We start from the raw sequence: 19,423 nt of genomic DNA, 5'->3' as shown, positions 1-19,423 counted from the left end.
AACTATGCCAGGGGCGCCTGGGTCTCTCAGGCTTGGTTAAGCGTCTGCCTTCAGCTCAGGTCATAATCCCGGGGTCCTGGAATTGAGCCCTGCGTCAGGCTCCTTGCTCAGCAGCAGCCTGCTTCTCCCTCTCCCTGCCAATCCCTCTTGCTTGTGCTTGCACTCACTCTCTCTTTCTCAAAGCAATAAAATCTTAAAAAAAAAAAAAAAAAAAAAAAAAACTGTGCCAAGACCATCAGAATTAAATTGTTAAAAAAACAGAATAAATTCCTGAAAGACTAACAGAAAAGACACACAGAAGCATAAATAAAAGAATAATAACAGACTTCTCTGAAACTTCATGAACCAGAACACAACAGAAAGACATGTAAAAACTACTGGAGGGGGAAAAAAAATCTAGGATTCTTTACCCAGCTGCAATATCTTGTAAAAATGAAGGCAAAAATCGAGACTTCTATAGACAGACAAAAGGTGAAAAACATCACCAGCATACTTGAACTATAAAAAAATTATATGAAGTTTTTCAGATAGAAGAAAAAGGATACGAAATGAAAAGTATTCTCACAAAGACCACTGAAAAATGGTAAATGTGTGGGCAATTAAAAAGACCATTTTCCTGGGGTGGCTGGATGGCTCAGTCAGTTGAGCATCCAACTCTTGGTTTTGGCTCAAGTCATGATTTTAGGGTCATGGGATTGAGCCCCAAGTCAGGGCTCTGCGCTCAGCACAGGGTCAACTTGAGATTCTTTCCCTCTCCCCCTGCTTACACACACACACACACTTCTCTCTCAAACAAAATCTTAAAAAAACCCACAACATTTTCCTTACTTTCTACTACTTTTAAAACACAGTTATTGTTTCACAGGAAAATAACAGTTTGTGACTTAGTATTAGTATATTTTTATTATGTGAATTATGTGAAAGTAAATTATGTGAAAGTAAGAATTATGTGAAAGTAAGAATTATGTGAAAGTAATTATGTGAAAGTAAAATTTTTTGAAATTATGTGAAAGTAAAATATATGATAACAGCAAAAAGGACAGGAAAGGGGAAACAGAACTTACTATTTTAAGATTGCTATGTGCATATAGTGCTATACTATTTATTCACTGTGATTAAGTTAGTCATATACTATAAACCCTACAGCAACTATTAAAAGGCAAAAAAAAAAAAAGTCAGTAAAATCTCCTTAAGTCATGGGTAGAAATAAATATAAATTTAACAAACAAACCCCCCCATCAAAAAACAAATAGAACACGTAGAAATTTAAAAATAATCTATCTTAAACAAAACAAATACAGAGATGGTAGACTTAAGCCAACCACAGTGATAATCACATTAAATATAAATGATCTGAACAGTTTATAAAAGGGCAGGGATTGTCAGAATCAATAAAAAAGCAAGTTCTAGCTCTGTTGTTACATCTAATTTAAAGACATAAATTAAAAGAAACAGGATAAAAAATATACTAATATCAACCAAAAGATAGCTGCAACACTTTTTAAATATCAACAAGGTATATTTCAAAGCTAATATTATCAGAAATACAGAAGGTCATTTTATAATGTTAACAGAGAAAACTCATCAAGAGGACCTAACAATTTTAAATGTGTGCACATACTAATAAGAATACTTCGACAAAACTGACAGATGTGAAAGGAGCAAGAACAAACCCGTGAGTATAGCTCTAGATTTCAACATCCCTTTTTTCCAACCAACTTTACCTGTCATTTATAAAGCATCCCCACCCAATGATAATACAATATACATTCTTTCCACATGTACACAGAAAGTTTTCTGTTTGGGGATAAGCCTTACCTGATCATGATATGTTTTTTTTTTTTTAAAGATTTTTTATTTATTTATTCGACAGAGATAGAGACAGCCAGCAAGAGAGGGAACACAGGCAGGGGGAGTGGGAGAGGAAGAAGCAGGCTCATAGCAAAAGAGCCTGATGTGGGGCTCGATCCCATAACGCCGGGATCACACCCTGAGCCGAAGGCAGACGCTTAACCGCTGTGCCACCCAGGCGCCCCCTGATCATGATATGTTAATCTTTTTTATATATTACTGGAACCAATTTAAAATTTTGTTAATGATTTTTGTGTCCATGAATAAAAGCCATAAAAGATATCATAAACTTGTCTTTATCAAAATTAAAATTTCTGTTCCTCAAAAAACTTTAAAAATTAAAAAGTAAACCACAGACAGTGAAAAAGTGTTTGCAAAATATAAATCCAATAAATTTTCCATATCCAGAATATCTAAAAAGTGCTTACAATTCAGCAAGATGACAACCTAATTTTTTTCTTTTAAAAAGGGGAGGCAAAGGATTTAAACAGATAGTTTACCACAAAACATATGGGTAATCATGTGAAAAGATCCTCAACATCACTAGTCTTTACAGTAATACAAAATGAAGCCTCAAAGCAGCAATTACCCCACATCCACTAGAATAGCTAAAACTAGAAAATGCTGCTAGAAATTTTAAGTGATTCATTACTTTTTCATCTTTATAGAAAAAGTAATCATTATTATTACTCCTAAAACAAACCTTTTGCATTAGAATTTTTATGTACAACTTAGGCAATGAAAATGAAATTAAACAAATTTTAAAAAATGCTTTTAAATGTAACTGAGTTTGAGATAATCAGACTTCTGTTCCATTACTACTGTGTGCTTCTCTGTGCCTACCAGAGATCCTTACAAGAATAGAAAGGAAAAAGTATGAATGAAATGAAAGTGTAACTACAAACCTCATTTAACCACTACATAAAAGCATGTTAAGAGTTAAATTTTAAAAGAAAACCAACTAAATAAAAAACTTGAAAGCCAATCTGCCAAAATTCACATGAGAAATAGACAATCTGAATAGACCTGTATCTATTAAGGAAATTCAATCAATAATTAATAACCTTCCAAAACAGAAAGCACTAGGGCCAGACTGGTTTACTGGTGAGTTCTACCAAACACTGTTTTTCTGGCTGTATTGAGATACTGACACATATCACTGTCTACATTTAAGGTGTACAGCATAACAACTTGACCTATGTATACTGTGAAATGATCACAGTAAGTTAACATCCACCATCTCATATAGGTACGTACACACACACACACACACACACACACACACACTCCTCGTGACTCGAACTCTTAACTTTCAAATATATCACCAGCATTAACTATTGTCTTCATGTCATACACCACATCCCCAGTACTTACTTCTCTTATAACTGAAATGTATACCTTTGACCACTTTCATCCAATTCCTCCCGTTCCCCAACTCCTGCCTCTGGTAACCACAAATATGATCTCTCTTTCTACGAATTTGCTTTTTCGTTTGTTTTGGGTTCCACATATAAGCGAGATTATACAGTATTTGTCTTTCTCTGACTTTATTTCACTTAGCATAATGCCTTCAAGATCCATCAATGTTGTCACAAATGGCAGGATTTCCTCCTTTTTTATGGCTGAATAATATCTGTGTTTGTGTATCATAACTTTTTTTTTATCCATTCATCTGTCAATGAATACTTACACTGTTTCCTTGTCTTGGCCATTGCAAATAATGCTGCTATGAACATGGGGGTGCAGATATCTCTTCATGATTGTGGTTTCATTTCCTTCAGTTATATTCCAGAAGTACAATTGCTGGGCTGTATGGTAGTTCAATTTCTCATTTTCTGAGGAACTTCCATACTGTTTCCATTGTGGCTGGGTTCCCTCTTCTCCATACCCTTGCCAGCAGTTATCTGTCTTTTTGACAACAGCCACTCTAACAGGTATGAGATGACACTGCATTGTGGTTTTGGTTTGTACGTCTCCAATAATTAGTGATATCAAACACTTTTTCATGTATCTGTTGACCATTTGTATATCTTCTTTGGGAAAATGTCTATTCAGGTCCTTTACCCATTTTTAATTGGATTATGGGTTTTTGGGGGGTACTTTTTTTTTTGCTATTGAGTTGTATGGGGTCTTTCTATAATTTAGATATTAATCCCTTCTCCGTTATGATTTATAAACACTTTTTCCTATTCAGGAAGTTTTCATTTTGTTGACTGTTCCTTTTGCCGTGCAGAAATTTTTTGGTCTGATATAATCCTACTTATTTATTTTTAATTGTGCTTTACGTGTTATATCCAAAAATCACTGCCAGGACCCATGTCAAGGAGCTTTTTTCCTATCTACCAAACTTTTAAGAAAGAAATTATATTAATCCTCTACAATCTCTTTTGGAAGATAAAAGTGGAGGGAATATTTCCTAATTCATTCTATGAGGCCAGCATTACTCTAATACCAAAATCGATGGTACCAAAAGAAAACTACAGACCAGGATCTATGCAAAAATCTTCAACAAAATATTAGCAAATAGATTCCAACAATGCATAAAAAGAATTACGCACTGTGACCAGGTGGGATTTTTGCCAATTATACAAAAGGTGGTTCAACATCCAAAAATCAACATAATCCATATCTTATCAAAAGACTAAAAAAAAAAGACTAAAGAAACCTCAAATGATCATATCAAAAGATGTAAATAAAAGCATGACAAAATCCAAAACTCATTCATGATTAAAAACTCAGTAAGCTATCATTCTCAACTTGATAAAGAATACCCTTTAGTAAAGGACATACTTAATGATGATAAGCTTGAAGCTTTCCCACTAAGATCAAAAACAAGGCAAGGATGTCCTCTCTTACCACTGCCTTGTAACATCTTACTGAAAGTACTAGCTAATGCAGTAAGAAAAGCAAGTAAAAGCTACACAGATTGGGAATGAAGAAGACTATCTTTATTCACAGATATGATCATTTCTATAGAAAATCCAGAAGAATCAACAAAAACTTCCCAAACAAGTAATTACAGAAAGGTTACAGGATACATGGTAAATTTACAAAAGTAAATCACTTTCCAATATACCAGCAATAAACAAGTGGAATTTGAAATATAAAACACAATACTACTTCCATTAACACACAAAAAATATTTATATATAAATCTAACAAAATATGTACAAGATCTAAACGAGGAAAATGATAAAACTGTGGTGAAATAAATAAATAAATAAAGAGATGTTCCACGTTCGTGGATATGAATATTCAATATTGTTAAGATGTCAGTTCTTCTCAATTTGATCTACAGATTCGATGTAGTCAAAATCCCAGCAAGTTATTTTATGGACACCAACAACTGATTCTAAAGTTTATATGAAAAGGAAAAAGACCCAGAATAGCCAACATCATATTGAAGGAGAAAAAGCTGACGGACTGATGCTACATAACCTTGAGACTTACTACAAAGCTATCACAATCAAGACAGGTTACTACCGGCAAGAAAAACAGCAAACAGATCAATGGAACAGAATGTACTCCCCAGAAATAGACCAATGTAACTACAGTCAACTGATCTTTGACAAAAGAACAAAGGCAATACGACGGAGAAAAGATAATTTTTCAATATATGATGCTAAAACAACCGGACATCCCCATAAAAAAAAGAATCTAGACCCAGACCTTACACGCTTCACAAAGATTAACTCAAAATGGATCACAGTCCTAAATTTAAAACACAAAACTATAAAACCCCTAGATAACACAGGGAAAAAATCCAGATGATCTTGGGTTTAATGACATTTTAGATATGACAACAAAGATGTGATCCACAAAAGAAATAACTGATAGGCTAGACTTCATTAAAATTAAAATTTTCTGCTCTCTGAAAGGAACTATCAGAAAATGAAAAGACAAGCCAGAGACTAGCATAAAATATTAGCTAAAGGAGTATCTAATAAAGTACTGTTTTCCAAAATATATACAAAGAACTCTTAAAATTCAACAGTAAGAAAACAAACAACCTGGTTAAAAAATAGGCCAAAAAGGACACCTGGATGGCTCAGAAGGTTAATTAGCATCTGACTCTTGTTCTCAGCTCAGGTCTTGACCTCAGTGTCATAAGTTCAAGCCCTGCATTGGGCTCCGCATTGGGTATTGGAGCCTACTTTAAAAAAAAAAAGGCCAAAGACCTTAATAGACACCTCGTCAAAGAAAATGTACAGATGGCAAATGAGCATATGAAAAGATGCTTCACATCCTATGTCATCAGGGAAATGCAAATTAAAATAACAATGAAATGTCACTGCCCATTTATTAGAATGGCCACAATCCAGAACACTGACACTGCCAAATGCTGACAAGGACTCAGGGCAACAAGAACTCTCATTCATTGCTGGTATGAATGCAAAATGGCACAGCTACTTTGGACGACAGTTTGGTGGTTTCTTAAACTAAACATATTTTTACCATATGACCCAACAATCACACTCCTTAGTATTTATCTAAAGGAGTTGAAACATATGCCTATACAAAAGCCTCCACACAGATGTTTATAGCAGCTTTATTTGTAACTGCAAAACTTGGAAAAAACTAAGATACCCTTCTGTAGGTATGTAGGATGAACTGTGGTACATCCAGACAATGGGATATTATTCAGTGCTAAAGTGAAAGGAGCTATCAAGCCATGAGAAAACATGAAGGAAACTTAAGTGCATATTACTATGCAAAAGAAGCAATCTGAAGAGACTTCATACTGTATGACTCCAATTGTAGGATATTCTGGAAAAGCCAAAACTATGGAGACAGTAAAGAAATTAGTGGTTGCCAGGGATTAGGGGAGAGGGAAGGATGAAGAGGCAGAGCACAGAAGATTTTTAGGGCAGTGAAACTGCTGTCTATGATACTATACTGATGGATACATGTCATCATGCATTTGTACAAACCCACAGACTGTACAACACCAAGAGTGAATCCTGATGTAAGCCAGGAACTCGAGATGATAATGATGTGTTAGTGTAGGTTTATCAACTGTACCACTTCGGTGTGGCATTTTGATACGGGGGAGGTTGTACATGTGTGAGGATAGGGAATAAATGGGAACTCTCTATACTTTCTGTTCAATTTTGTTGTGAACCTGAAACTGCTCTAAAAAAAAAAAAAAGTTTATAAAAAAAAAAAGAAAACCAAAACAGATAAATGATACAAATGGTAAGTCAAAAAAAGAAAAACCTTGGATGACTAACAGAGATAAAGAAACATACTTAACGTCATAAACTAAAATGAAATACTATATTTTTCACTCAAAGAAGTAGACACTAAAAACTGACAATATTCAAATGTTAGCGATGATTTGGGACAATGGGTTTTCATACGTTGCTGGGTGTAAAGGAAATTGATACAGCAGTCCTCCCTTACCCACGATTTCATTTTCCATGGTTTCAGTTAATGGTGGTCTGGAAGCAAATGATCCTTCTGATGTATCATCAGAAGGTCAGCCTAATGCTGTGTCACATGCCTACATCCTTCACCTCACTTCATCTCATCATGTAGGCATTTTATCATCTCACATCATTACAAGAAAAATAAGGAAGGGTGAGTCAGTACAATAGGATACTTTGAGGGACAGACCACATTCACATTACTTTTAATACAGTATATTGTTATAACTGATCTATTTTATTGTTAATCTCTTACTGTGTCTGATTTATAAATTAAACTTTATCATAGGTATGTATGTATAAGAAAAAAATATACTACATATCGGGGTACTATCTGTGGTTTCAGGCATCTACTCGGGGTCTTGGAACACATCCCTCACAGATGAGTGGGGACTACTATATAACCACTTGAGAAACTCCTGCATACAAATACAAAACTGCAAAAAACAAAACAAAACAGAAAACCAAATCCAGAGAGTAATGGCAGTAACATATTGTTTATGGACATATAAACACACATATATGGAGAAATGCATGTACATATGTGTTAATAATGTATTTTTAAAAATACTAGAAGGATACACACTAACTTAGGACAGTGTGAAGGGAGATAAAAGAATGTGACTCGAACTTTACCTCTATTATTGTGACTTAAAAAAAAAATTTTGCAAAATGGCAAAATATCAGTTATTAATTCTAAGATAACAAATTAGGTAATTTTTATATAATTCCTTATACTTTTCTGTATTTTAATTTTTTTCCTAAAATTCCATTAAACATAAAAAACATTGTAATTTCAGTCAGTACATCAAAATAATAATGTCCTACACCTCCCCTAAATCTATGATATAACAGAATTATATACTAGTGATAATGACAATAGTTCACATTTTCTCTGATGGTTGAATACTTCCTGTCATATGACATAACTGGGTCAGCCAAAAGTAATCCACATTTCATTTCAGAAAGCATAAACAGAATTACTACAAGAGTGTTCAAGTTATAGACTGCTTAAGGAAGACAACACTCACGGTCATTTCCTTAAGGGCTGTGTCAGGCCTTCAGTGAAGGAAGTGACACAATGCGCCTGAATCACTGAAACCAAATAGTGACTTATGTGAAGGAAACACTGCAAAACTTACATCCTGAAAATAATGATTTTTTCTTTTCCTTCCCAAGAAATAAAAATTAAGTCATCAGAATGAAGTATTACATAATACATACCTGACACACTTCTAGTAAGGAAAGAATCTATATTAGGTTCCTCCTGCTCCATCTGTTCTCAATATTTCTTTATCTTAAAGCAGTAAAAAACCTTTCAAGAATAAAGTGAAAAACTGACACATACAAACATACATGCTCACCCCAAACTACTCTTTGAAATAAGCTGTTAATTATCAGTCATGTATACGTCACACCACTAACACTTTCATAAAGAATTTCATACTTACTGAAAGTCTTACAGATGTCAGAAACAGCTTTGAAGACTCTATCGGAGAAATTCACTTTCACCTTCACATACTTCATGTTGGGAAGCTGCAGGCGGAGCAGCTTGTGCTGGGGGGTGAACTGCAGCTTAGCATCTGCCTGAATGCCGTACTTATCCAAGGTCCAATGTGTTTTAAGAAGCCAAGTTCTCTTTTTTTCCCACCAGAGAGCATGGTCAGACCAATCCTTTTTTACATCTATAAAAAAACAAGCAATAAACAAAACACTTAAAAATCACTAACATTACACCTTGAGAGAAATTATAAGAAGAAAACCAAATTGGGTATTTAATACATGCAACTAATTAAATACTAAGTGTCTTTTATGTGATAGGTACAAAAGAAATCCTGAAGAGCTGAGAAAACACTCTGTGCCCTTGAAAGCCCATACCTAGGTAGCTGAGGCGGAATACACAGTGTAACTAATAATGCTTCATCAGGTACAACAGGACACAGGGATGAAGAGGGAATACACTGTAGTCACTCAGAGAACAAAGAGAACCCTGGGGACTAGACTCAGAAAAAATAATGAAGTGGAGTTGGTAAATTCTAAGCCCAGCCTTGAGGAAAGGACAATATTCTTTTTTTTTTTTTAAGATTTTATTTATTTATTTAGCAGAGCAAAAGACAGCCAGCGAGAGAGGGAACACAAGCAGGGGGAGCGGGAGAGGAAGAAGCAGGCTCCCAGCAGAGCAGGGAGCCCGATGCGGGGCTCAATCCCAGGACCCTGGGATCACGCCCTGACCCGAAGGCAGACGCTTAACGACTGAGCCACCCAGGCGCCCCAGGAAGTGACTTTTTTTTTTTTTTAAAGATTTTATTTATTTATTCGACAGAGATAGAAACAGCCAGCGAGAGAGGGAACACAAGCAGGGGGAGTGGGAGAGGAAGAAGCAGGCTCCCAGCGGAGGAGCCTGATGTGGGACTCGATCCCAGAACGCTGGGATCACGCCCTGAGCCGAAGCCAGACGCTTAACGAATGCGCCACCCAGGCACCCCAATATTCTGATAAAGCCAGTGAGAAGGCTGAGGTTTGTGTATGAGGCTGCAGATGCACACTGAGGTGTGTAAGGAGTAGTGAAGAGTGAGATGGGGAATCCAAGCAAACAAAAACGAATATCCTAGGTGAAGGCATGGAAAAAAATATCCATGAGTAAGAGAAAATAAAAAAACAAAAGCACTACATCCCAACTATACAAGCTGTCCCAAATACATTTCGAGAAAAGTAACTTACAAGTTACATTGACCCAACTTTTCCCCAACATATTTTGATACAAGTATAACAGAAAACATTAATATCTGTTAAACTATTTAACAGCCTTATGCAATTAAATTAGATGAAACCAAATAGAAGAATAAACACAAGATTTGGCTTCCCTCAATAAAGCAGATAACAATAAACTTGCAAAATAAAATCCAACTTCAGCTAGTTTTTAAATTAGCAATAAAAGACTTTTTAGATAATTATGCGTTAAACTAAGAACCAAAAAAGGGGGACATGATATTTCAAAAAAAAAGAATAGGCCAGGCACCCAGATGGCTCAACTGGATGAGTGACGAACTCTTGGTTTCGGCTCAGGTCGTGAACTCAGGGTCCTGGGATTGAGCCCAGAATGGGACTCTGAGTCTTTTCCAGGATTCTCCCTCCCTCTGCCCCTCCACCGACCCTCCTGTGCACACATTCTCTCAAATAAATAAGTCTTTAAAACAAAAACAAAAAGAATAGCCAAACAAAGCCTTCCAGGAAAAAAAAAATCCTGGAAAATAGCATTCTTGCAAAAAAAAAAAAAACTATTATCATGATCCTGATAAAAAGCTCATTTTAATACAGATTTAAAAAGCGCTGGTAGGGGCGCCTGGGTGGCACAGCGGTTAAGCGTCTGCCTTCGGCTCAGGGCGTGATCCCGGCGTTATGGGATCGAGCCCCACATCAGGCTCCTCTGCTAGGAGCCTGCTTCTTCCTCTCCCACTCCCCCTGCTTGTGTTCCCTCTCTCGCTGGCTGTCTCTATCTCTGTCAAATAAATAAATAAAATCTTAAAAAAAAAAAAAAGCGCTGGTAAACTTTAAAAAAAATGAACTTCAAAGCACAGACTAATATGGATTTTTTTTTAACACAACTTGTATACCTGAAAGCCTCACAGACAGAGTAAAAAATAAAATTTTCACATTGATTATGTGCCTAGAAACACTTTCTCTAATGGTGAAACTTACATGATTGACTTCTCATTGTGGAAGAAACACATCACAAGTGGTTTATAAAAACACTTTCAACTCCCCAGATGTTAAAAAAAATTAATCAGTAAGTACTTCATTTTTTTAAAAAAAAGATTTTATTTATTTGAGAGAGAGAGAGAAAGAGAGAGAGAGAGCGCACAAGCAGAAGGAGCTGCAGGCAGAGGGAGAAGCAGGCTCCCCACTGAGCAAGGAGCCAGATGTGGGACTCACTCCCAGGACCCTGGGATCACGACCTGAGCCTAAGGCAGACACTTAACTGACTGAGTCACCCAGGCGTCCCAAATCAGGAAGTAGTTTTAATGGGAGAACTGTAGTTACCTGTGATTACATTGCCATTTTGAAATTTTATTATTTGTTAACCACTTCCTTGGTTAAAAGTTGCTCCCAAGGCCATTAAATTCCTACTACTTTCTGGATGTCATGCATGTAGCTGGCCACCCTTCACTCAGGCAGAGCAAACTCACAAAGCCCCAAATGTTTGTATCAGGACTTTTACAGACTTCGTGGGCCCCTGACAAATGAAAATCTCAACTTTACATCAATTAGACTTCAAACTCTAACCTCAGAAACAGGTACCTCCCCTGATCTTCCTCTTTAAAAATCTGACTCTCCTCATCAATTCCACCTCCCTTTCTCACAACAAAGGAGAACCCACCTGCATCTAGCAAGAATAAACAGGGCTGTGTTATGTTTCAAAATCATCACTGATAATTTTGAAGAACTGCAGGGGCACAGGTGTGCAAATTGAGAGTGAAACTGAGAGACTATGTAAGAAGTTAATGTGGAGGCAGAAATGATGAAAGTCTGAGTTGCAGTGGCTAGGCAGTGAGAAATAAGGAATACAGAGAACTTTTCCTAAGTATTTTGTTATAGCAGGGAGCACAAAAATGGATGGCAGATGGACAGAAAGGGGAAGGAAAGTCCAAGGAGTATTTTTAGTTTTGTTTTCAAGAAGAGAAAGTTATTATATCATTTTTTTAAGAATTACATCTTTTTAAAAAAAGATTAGAGAGAGAGAGAGAGCATGAGTGGGGGTGAGGCAGAGTGGGAGAGAGAGGGGAAGCAGACTCCCCACTGAGCGGGGAGCCCCATTCAGGGCTCGATCCCAGAAACTTAAGCCAAAACGAAGAGTTGGACACTTAACTGACTGACCCACCCAGGCGCCCCTACAGTATCACTTCTTTAAGTAGGCTCCATGCCCAGCCTGAACTCACGACCCTGATACCAAGACCTCAGCCGAGATTAAGTCAGATGCTTAACCAGCTGAGCTACCCAGGTGCCCCTATAATATCATTTCGAGTTACTGAAATGATCCTATAAAGCTCAAAACACATTTACAGTTATTATCATTCTTTAATTTGCTCTTCAGCAGAGTCGTTGTGTCGGTTTCACTTCAAAACTTTTTAGAGACTTGACTGAGCTCTCAAATACACAAAATGATGTTTTCTCACCTTCTAGGAAATCTTCCTTTGGTACTGGCTTTGTATGGTACTATGTATCCTACTTTGAAACTAATAATGTCTACACAACTCGCTTCACCCAGGATATTATAAGAACATAGCTGTTCTATTCAGAAGCAGCAAAACCAAATGCTATACATTGATTAAATCCTGAGAAAATTGATGCTGTATCAATTGAGAATCATTCACCAAGGCAAGCATTAAGAGCCAACTTGTACATCAAAAATACTTAACAAGTTTTGTGTGTGTGTGTGTGTAAAGCAGTATATCTTAATGCAGTAACTCTTGAAAGTACTTAAGTTACCTAGTTTGCTACAGTGCAGCTTGTCTCTACAGTGGTTACCCGCAACGGTAACTGGCATAAACACAATGTGCATAAGAGTAGATTGCAGATACCAACATATATATTTACATATTCCTCCAAATAAAGTCTGAATAGAAGCATAAAAACTTTGATTTTAAAACTAAAAGGATCATCTATAAAATACTTATGAATAATGAAAAGCGAAAGAAAATGCTATTGATTTGTTTTTTTGTTTTTTTTTTTAAAGATTTTATTTATTTATTCGACAGAGATAGAGACAGCCAGCGAGAGAGGGAACACAAGCAGGGGGAGTGGGAGAGGAAGAAGCAGGCTCATAGCGGAGGAGCCTGATGTGGGGCTCGATCCCATAACGCCGGGATCACGCCCTGAGCCGAAGGCAGACGCTTAACCGCTGTGCCACCCAGGCGCCCCGAAAATGCTATTGATTTGTAAAAAAATGGTTTATTTTTCTTGTGTGGTGTTAGGATTTATAAAGGAACAGTTATTGAAGATCCCTATATTTGCATAATTGAAAAGTTTGGAACAACTTTCCATGTATTTAACTCCCCTCCATATCAAAATCTGAGCCCTGCACCATGTTCTAATAAACAAACATTTCTAATTTTTTAGAATGGCAGCCTTGGTGTTTCAATCATAGCATTAAACAACTGAATGCAACACACACATACTCTCACACATAAGAATCAGCAGCCGGTGCCTGGGTGGCTCAGTCAATTAAGCGACTGACTCTAGATTTCAGCTCAGGTCATAATTTCAGGGTCGTGAGACTGAGCCCGATGTCAGGCTCTGCACTGGGTGTGGAGCCTGCTTAATATAGATTGATTCTCGCTCTCCCTACCTGGCCCCCCACTCAAAAAAAAAAAAAAAAAATCATCATCAGCCTGGCACTTACCATGGTAGAAGTTAGCAAGCATCACCACAAAAGGGAATTGTTTCATCAGTATTATAAAACCATTCAAGGGGTAGATCGTGCTCAATACGTTCTAATAGTCAGTTTGTCCAATGTTAAGATTTCGGTTATGCTCCAGTATAGTGTACCCACCTTCTTGTTTTTGGTACACTGTGACTTTAAAATTTTGTATCTAGATTTTAAGAAGCAACATACCATAAATACAAACCTTCTCAGAACAAAAACCTAAGGGGGAAAATGTACTACTATAAAGTCATGGTTTTCTTTCTTGGGGGAGAAAAGAAGACATTTCTTTACTTACTCATAAATTTAGCCCTTTTAGTAACTTTTTAGAAGTCAAGAACTATTTAGATTATGGTTTCATATACCCAATAAAAGTCATCTATAATAAATTTTAGTAATATGTGTTAATTTTTCAAAACATTTTGCCAGCACTGAGTAATGTATAGAATTGCTGAATCACTATATTGTACACCTGAAATTAATGTAACACTGTATGTTAATTATACTGGAATTTATAAATAAATTAACTTTAAAAATTAATTTAAAAAACATTTTGCCAGAATTCTGGAAAGAATTATCCTGTGTTCCTCCATTATTTAACAGATCCAATCATGTTGTGCTCTGTTCCACATAAAAATACTGATAGACACTCAAATTCGTATCATTAAAATTGCAAATGGCTAAAACATTAACTGTATCAATAAAAATCTTCTCACTTGTCTGTAATAGAATGTTCTTCAAATTCAAGAAGTAGTTGAGTATTTATCCTCAAAGACACCATGTGTGTATTCCAAAGAACGGAAGGCTTAGGGGTTTCATTATTGGGAGGCTGAGTATACAAACATTGCTTATTCTACCAAATGGCTTTTGGAGCATTCACCGGCTCCATCAGGCACAAAAGAAAATAAAGTATTTCAAAAAGCTTTCTGCTAAGGAAAATACTATGTCCCTCTTTATGCAATGACAGCGACCTTACACTCTAGAAAATATGAGCACCGAGCAAGAAGCTACACTATTAACACACTATTTAACCTTTTCCTACTAGGGTGACAATTCCTTCTTGACCATTTTGATATGCAATTCTAAAATGGAACTTGTTACTTTCATTTTTAAACAACTTGAATTGTTTAAAAAGTCAAAAAACATGACAAACAGAATGCTAACTGAATTAACTTATTTTTAAAGTACCCACATTTCAAATATATGTAACTTATTAATAACAATTTGAAATAAACAGGAAACAAAATGTTAAAGTGGCTTAGATTTCTGTTTGCATACTTAAGAAATAATAGTCATTCAGGAAGAAAACACAGAATTTGTTTAGCATTCCCATAACTTCCATAAACCAGAAGCAAAGTTTACATTAGATAATCTTTGGTAAGTCAACATTTTATTTTAAATTATAAGTACACAGATGCTTTCTGGGAACATGCCTTATTTTTTGTAAATAGGTATTTTTCTGTTGTGCTAATATATAGTTTCTCCTGTTTCCTTTTGTTTTAGGATCCTCTTAAAACCCCAAATTAGGTAGTATAACTATTGCAATGTCAAGAATTTATCCTGTCTTTAATGATGGCAAAAACTCTTCAGTCCTAGCAAGCTATTAACGAAGCTACAGAGTGGTTCTGACACCGATGCAAGCAAGCCATGCTAACTAACCAGACCACACAGCATCATACGCCAAAGTCTTCTTGACCTCCAAAATAAGACTTTCAAACTCCTTCATCACACCATTTACTTATACCACCTAGTCACTCATCTACCAAGCTTAGTGGATTTTCCCTCATTCATTTCACAACCAGACTGAAACAATTACAGACATACCTCCTTTTATTATACTTTTCAGATGTGGTGGAGTCTTCTGTTTTGTTTTTTTGGGGGGTTTTTTGTTTTGTTTTTACAAATTGAAGGTTTGTGGCAACCCAGCTTTGAGCAAGTGTATTGATGCCATTTTTCCAACAGCATTTGCTCATGTTTCTGTCACATTTGGTAATTCTTCCAATATTTCAAACATTTCCATTATTTGTTATGGTGATCTGTGATCACTGATATGATCTGCTGAAAGCTCAGATAATCGCATTTTTTAGTAATAAAGTATTTTTAAATTGAGGTATGTGTATTGTTTTTTAGACATAATGCTATTGCATACTTGACAGACTATAGTGTAAATGTAACTTTTATATGCACTAGGAAACCAAAAATTTCATTTGATGTATTTTATTGCGATGTTCATTTTACTGTGGTGGTTGGGAACTGAATTCGAAGTATTTCCACGGTATGCCTGCATTATAAATTTTATGATCAACAGGGTCTAAGATACCACTGGGCAAGCCTATGTTTTTTCAAGTCCTCAAATTGCTGACCATGCTCACTCTTTCTAAGTAGACAATCATGGATTCTACTTCAGAATATACAGAAGCTATCAGATTGGAACTATTTCATCTACATGCCAACCAAATTTACAAAACTTCTTGCATTTATTTATACCTGTATGGGTCTCCTGCCTTTGTGTTACGATAAAAGAAGTGTCTACTTATCTCAAACCAATCCTGTGAGCTATGCTCTGCTGGCCTTCTCACCTTCTAGGAACCACACACTTCTTAACAGTGGCACCCTAGGTATCTCATCCATTCCCATGGCTTTAAATGGCATCTATACACTCACATTTCTAAGTTTCATCTCCAGCCCAACCTTCTGCTTAGAGCACCAGCTTATACATCCTACTGCCTATCCTGTATCTCCACCTGGATATCTGACAGGCATCTCAAACTTAATATATCCAAAACTTAAGCCAATTTTCTCCTATCTCTACTATTACTGAATAGCACTAACCATCAACCCAGTTGGCTCAAACCAGAACCTAGAAGTAATGGATACTTCTTTTCCCACCGTTCCCCACATTTATCAGCAATCCATTCAGTTTAACTTCCAAAAATCTCCAATTTCCGCTGGCAGGAACCCGTATCGTTCAGGTCACTAGCACCTCTTCCACTGATTATCGGAACAGCCTCCTACTGATTCCATTCAGCACTTTCGACACCACATCCAAGGTGATGTACTCAACACTCAAGTCATTCTCCTGGTGGAAATACCTTAACAGCTTCCAAATGCACTCAAAATAAAATCCAAATGCCTTATTGTAGTCTACGAAGCCCACACAGTATGGCCCATCTACTTCTCTGAATTTATCTTCTGCTACTCTTCCTCTGCTTCAACCATACTTGCCTTCTCTTTATTCCAGGAACTAATAAGTAAGCTCTCTCCTCCCTTAGTGGCTTTGCACATGCTATTCCACTCTGAATGTCAAATTCCCTCTCATCTTCCTCAAATTTTAGTTTAAATTTCATGTTCCCAGAGAAGCCTTTTTAACCACCCTAAGATAAACCTTCCAAAGTCCTACGTCCCTTCATCATTCTCTATTTCAGTACACTGCGATATTGATGATCAAAATCTGCACTCATTGTCGTTCGTGGGTGGGGTAAGTATCTTTCTTTCTATTGGACTATACTCTCTAAAACAAAAACAAGGTCTGTTTCAATCCCCATTATATTGCTAGCACCTAGCACAGTGCCTGCACATGATACCTGATAAATGAATAAATCCTCATATTAAAATTTAAAGATCCTTCATTACTACCCCAAGAAAATATTATCCCCAACAAGGAAATTATCCTTAAGCCATCAAGAAAAATAATGTGTAAGATTAATTTAGCTGTATGTTTAAAAAATCCATTTTGTCTTCAACTTTAGAATTAAAACATGCTTCTATACTAACCAGCACAACAGAGATTTCCCTACAGGTGGGGAAATCAAACTGAACTGACTTCCTCTTCTCGCTCATATCCTCTAAAAAGGATGAATTACTTTGTCCAAGACAGACACTATTAAGTGAAATGATTATATTCCAAAAATTCATTTTTAGGTCTTAGAATTCAGCTTTGCCACAAAGAAATAATATTAATAGGTAAGTTCCAAATCAGATTGTTGCCCAAATCTAAAATAACCCAAAGCATATTACTAACAATATCATACCATACTAAACATATTATCACAAGGTTTTTTGCGAAAAATATGGTCAATGCTTCAACTCGAGATACAAGGAAAACTGCCAGCAGTGGCACCTGCGGAGTCCAGGTTAGAGAGGAAAGAAAGAGAACACTGCTGGTAAGTTGTCGGGGAGACAACGGCTTCCGTCTAACTTACAGCACTGGTCCTCTTTCCACAACTCCAGGAATTAACCTGCCTCCTTCCTCTTTCCCAGCTGTAATTTGCTGTCTTAAGCCACGGTTTCTTACATTTACTAAGCTACTGACAGTAGAAGAGCTTTACTTTCTGCTTTCCTCTCCAACCACTGAAACAAACACACAACTCTTCGAAGGTTTCTAATGAGATGTCACTGCCATGTAAATAAAGACAGGCTCTACAAGTAAAATTAATGCTTAAATAAGTTTGAAAATTATGTCTTATTGATGTTATCTCTAACATTTATTGAAATTTAAGGACATCAGATATTAATTTCACTATTTAATCACATTTCTCTTGTCCTGAAGAACTTCTTACTCTCACCCTTTAGGTTTCCTTCCTCCCAAACTTTTAATTTCAGAGGTGAGGATGCTTAAACCCCCCTCCCTTGATTTTAGAAGTACCTTCTTATTTTGGTCTCTTTAGTTACTCAGACCTTCAAAAAGGGAAAGAGGAAGTAAAATGGATGAAGACTACTATTCTTCAGGTGCATAATCAATAAATGAATTAATAGACATTTTCCAAACACCGACTATTTGCCACACTAAGCTAGGCCATGGGAATATAAAATTAGTAAGAACTCCCATTCGAGAGACACTCACAGCTCAAGTAAGGAACACAGACAGGTAAAATGAGCTAAAAGGTTAAAAAAAAAATGGCACAGAAGCAACCGACATTAATGTAAGAGTAGAATTAGGCTCTGAAGAAGAGGTGGTATTTTACCTGGGTCTTAAGAGATGTGGGACTTTCAACATGTGCTAAGAGGAACTATCCCATAGACAATGGAGTCTCTAAATCCGATTTTTTAATGAAGACAATTATGATGGGATTACAAAGAATAAATCAGGAAAAGGAAGAGCCTGGCAGCAAGAAATTTACTGCAATATTCTGGTAGCAGGACCTGACCTAAGGCAGAAGCTGAAGAGAAGGAGCCAAATATGAGGAACATGTCTAATAATTACAGGTCTTAATGATATTCACTACAGATCACAGAAGACAGCTGAAGGTGAAGAGGAAAGCTAGAAAGCTCCTAGCTTGAGAATTAAATGGACAACAACAAAAGCACTAAAATCTGGGGCACCTGGGTGGCTCACTCGGTGAAGCATCTGCCTTTAGCTCAGGTCATGATCCCAGGGTCCTGGGAATGAGTCCCACACTGGGCTCCCTGCTTCTCCCTCTACCCCTCCCCCCTGCACATGAGCTTGCACTCTCTATCTCATGCTCTCTCTCTCTCAAATAAATAAAATATTTTTAACAAATTTAAAAAAACCCATAAAGTGGAAACACCAGCTCTTGCCAGAGGGAGCAATGAGAAGTGAGATACGCTTCCCATGAGGACTGTATTTCCTCCCTTCCCTTCCTTAGCACCTGCCTTTCCTACCTCAGAGCTAAGTGACCTACACCAGTAAGAGCACTATTATGCAGATTTCAAGAAATCTTTGTTGTTGTTGTTGTTGTTTTTAAAGTAGGCTTCAACTCGAGGC

At 36.6% G+C, this 19,423-nt stretch overlaps 1 protein-coding gene across 7 annotated transcripts in view; it reads right to left on the bottom strand.

The window, feature by feature from the left end:
• Positions 1-19,423, bottom strand: part of FERMT2 (FERM domain containing kindlin 2) — an 87,745-nt gene that overhangs the window by 48,286 nt on the left and 20,036 nt on the right. For all 7 annotated transcript variants that reach the window (XM_045810569.2, XM_045810570.2, XM_045810572.2 and 4 more), the window contains one exon: positions 8,729-8,962. In XM_045810569.2, coding sequence (XP_045666525.1) covers positions 8,729-8,962 — 234 coding nt within the window. The remainder of the gene's footprint in view (positions 1-8,728; positions 8,963-19,423) is intronic.

Source organism: Ursus americanus, chromosome 26 (assembly GCF_024610735.1).
Source record: "Ursus americanus isolate L20-20 chromosome 26, mUrsAme1.1.p, whole genome shotgun sequence".
In the NCBI taxonomy this organism is placed as follows: Eukaryota; Metazoa; Chordata; class Mammalia; order Carnivora; family Ursidae; genus Ursus; species Ursus americanus.
Note: the sequence above shows the minus strand (reverse complement) of the source record. Positions and strands in the feature narration are given on the sequence as shown.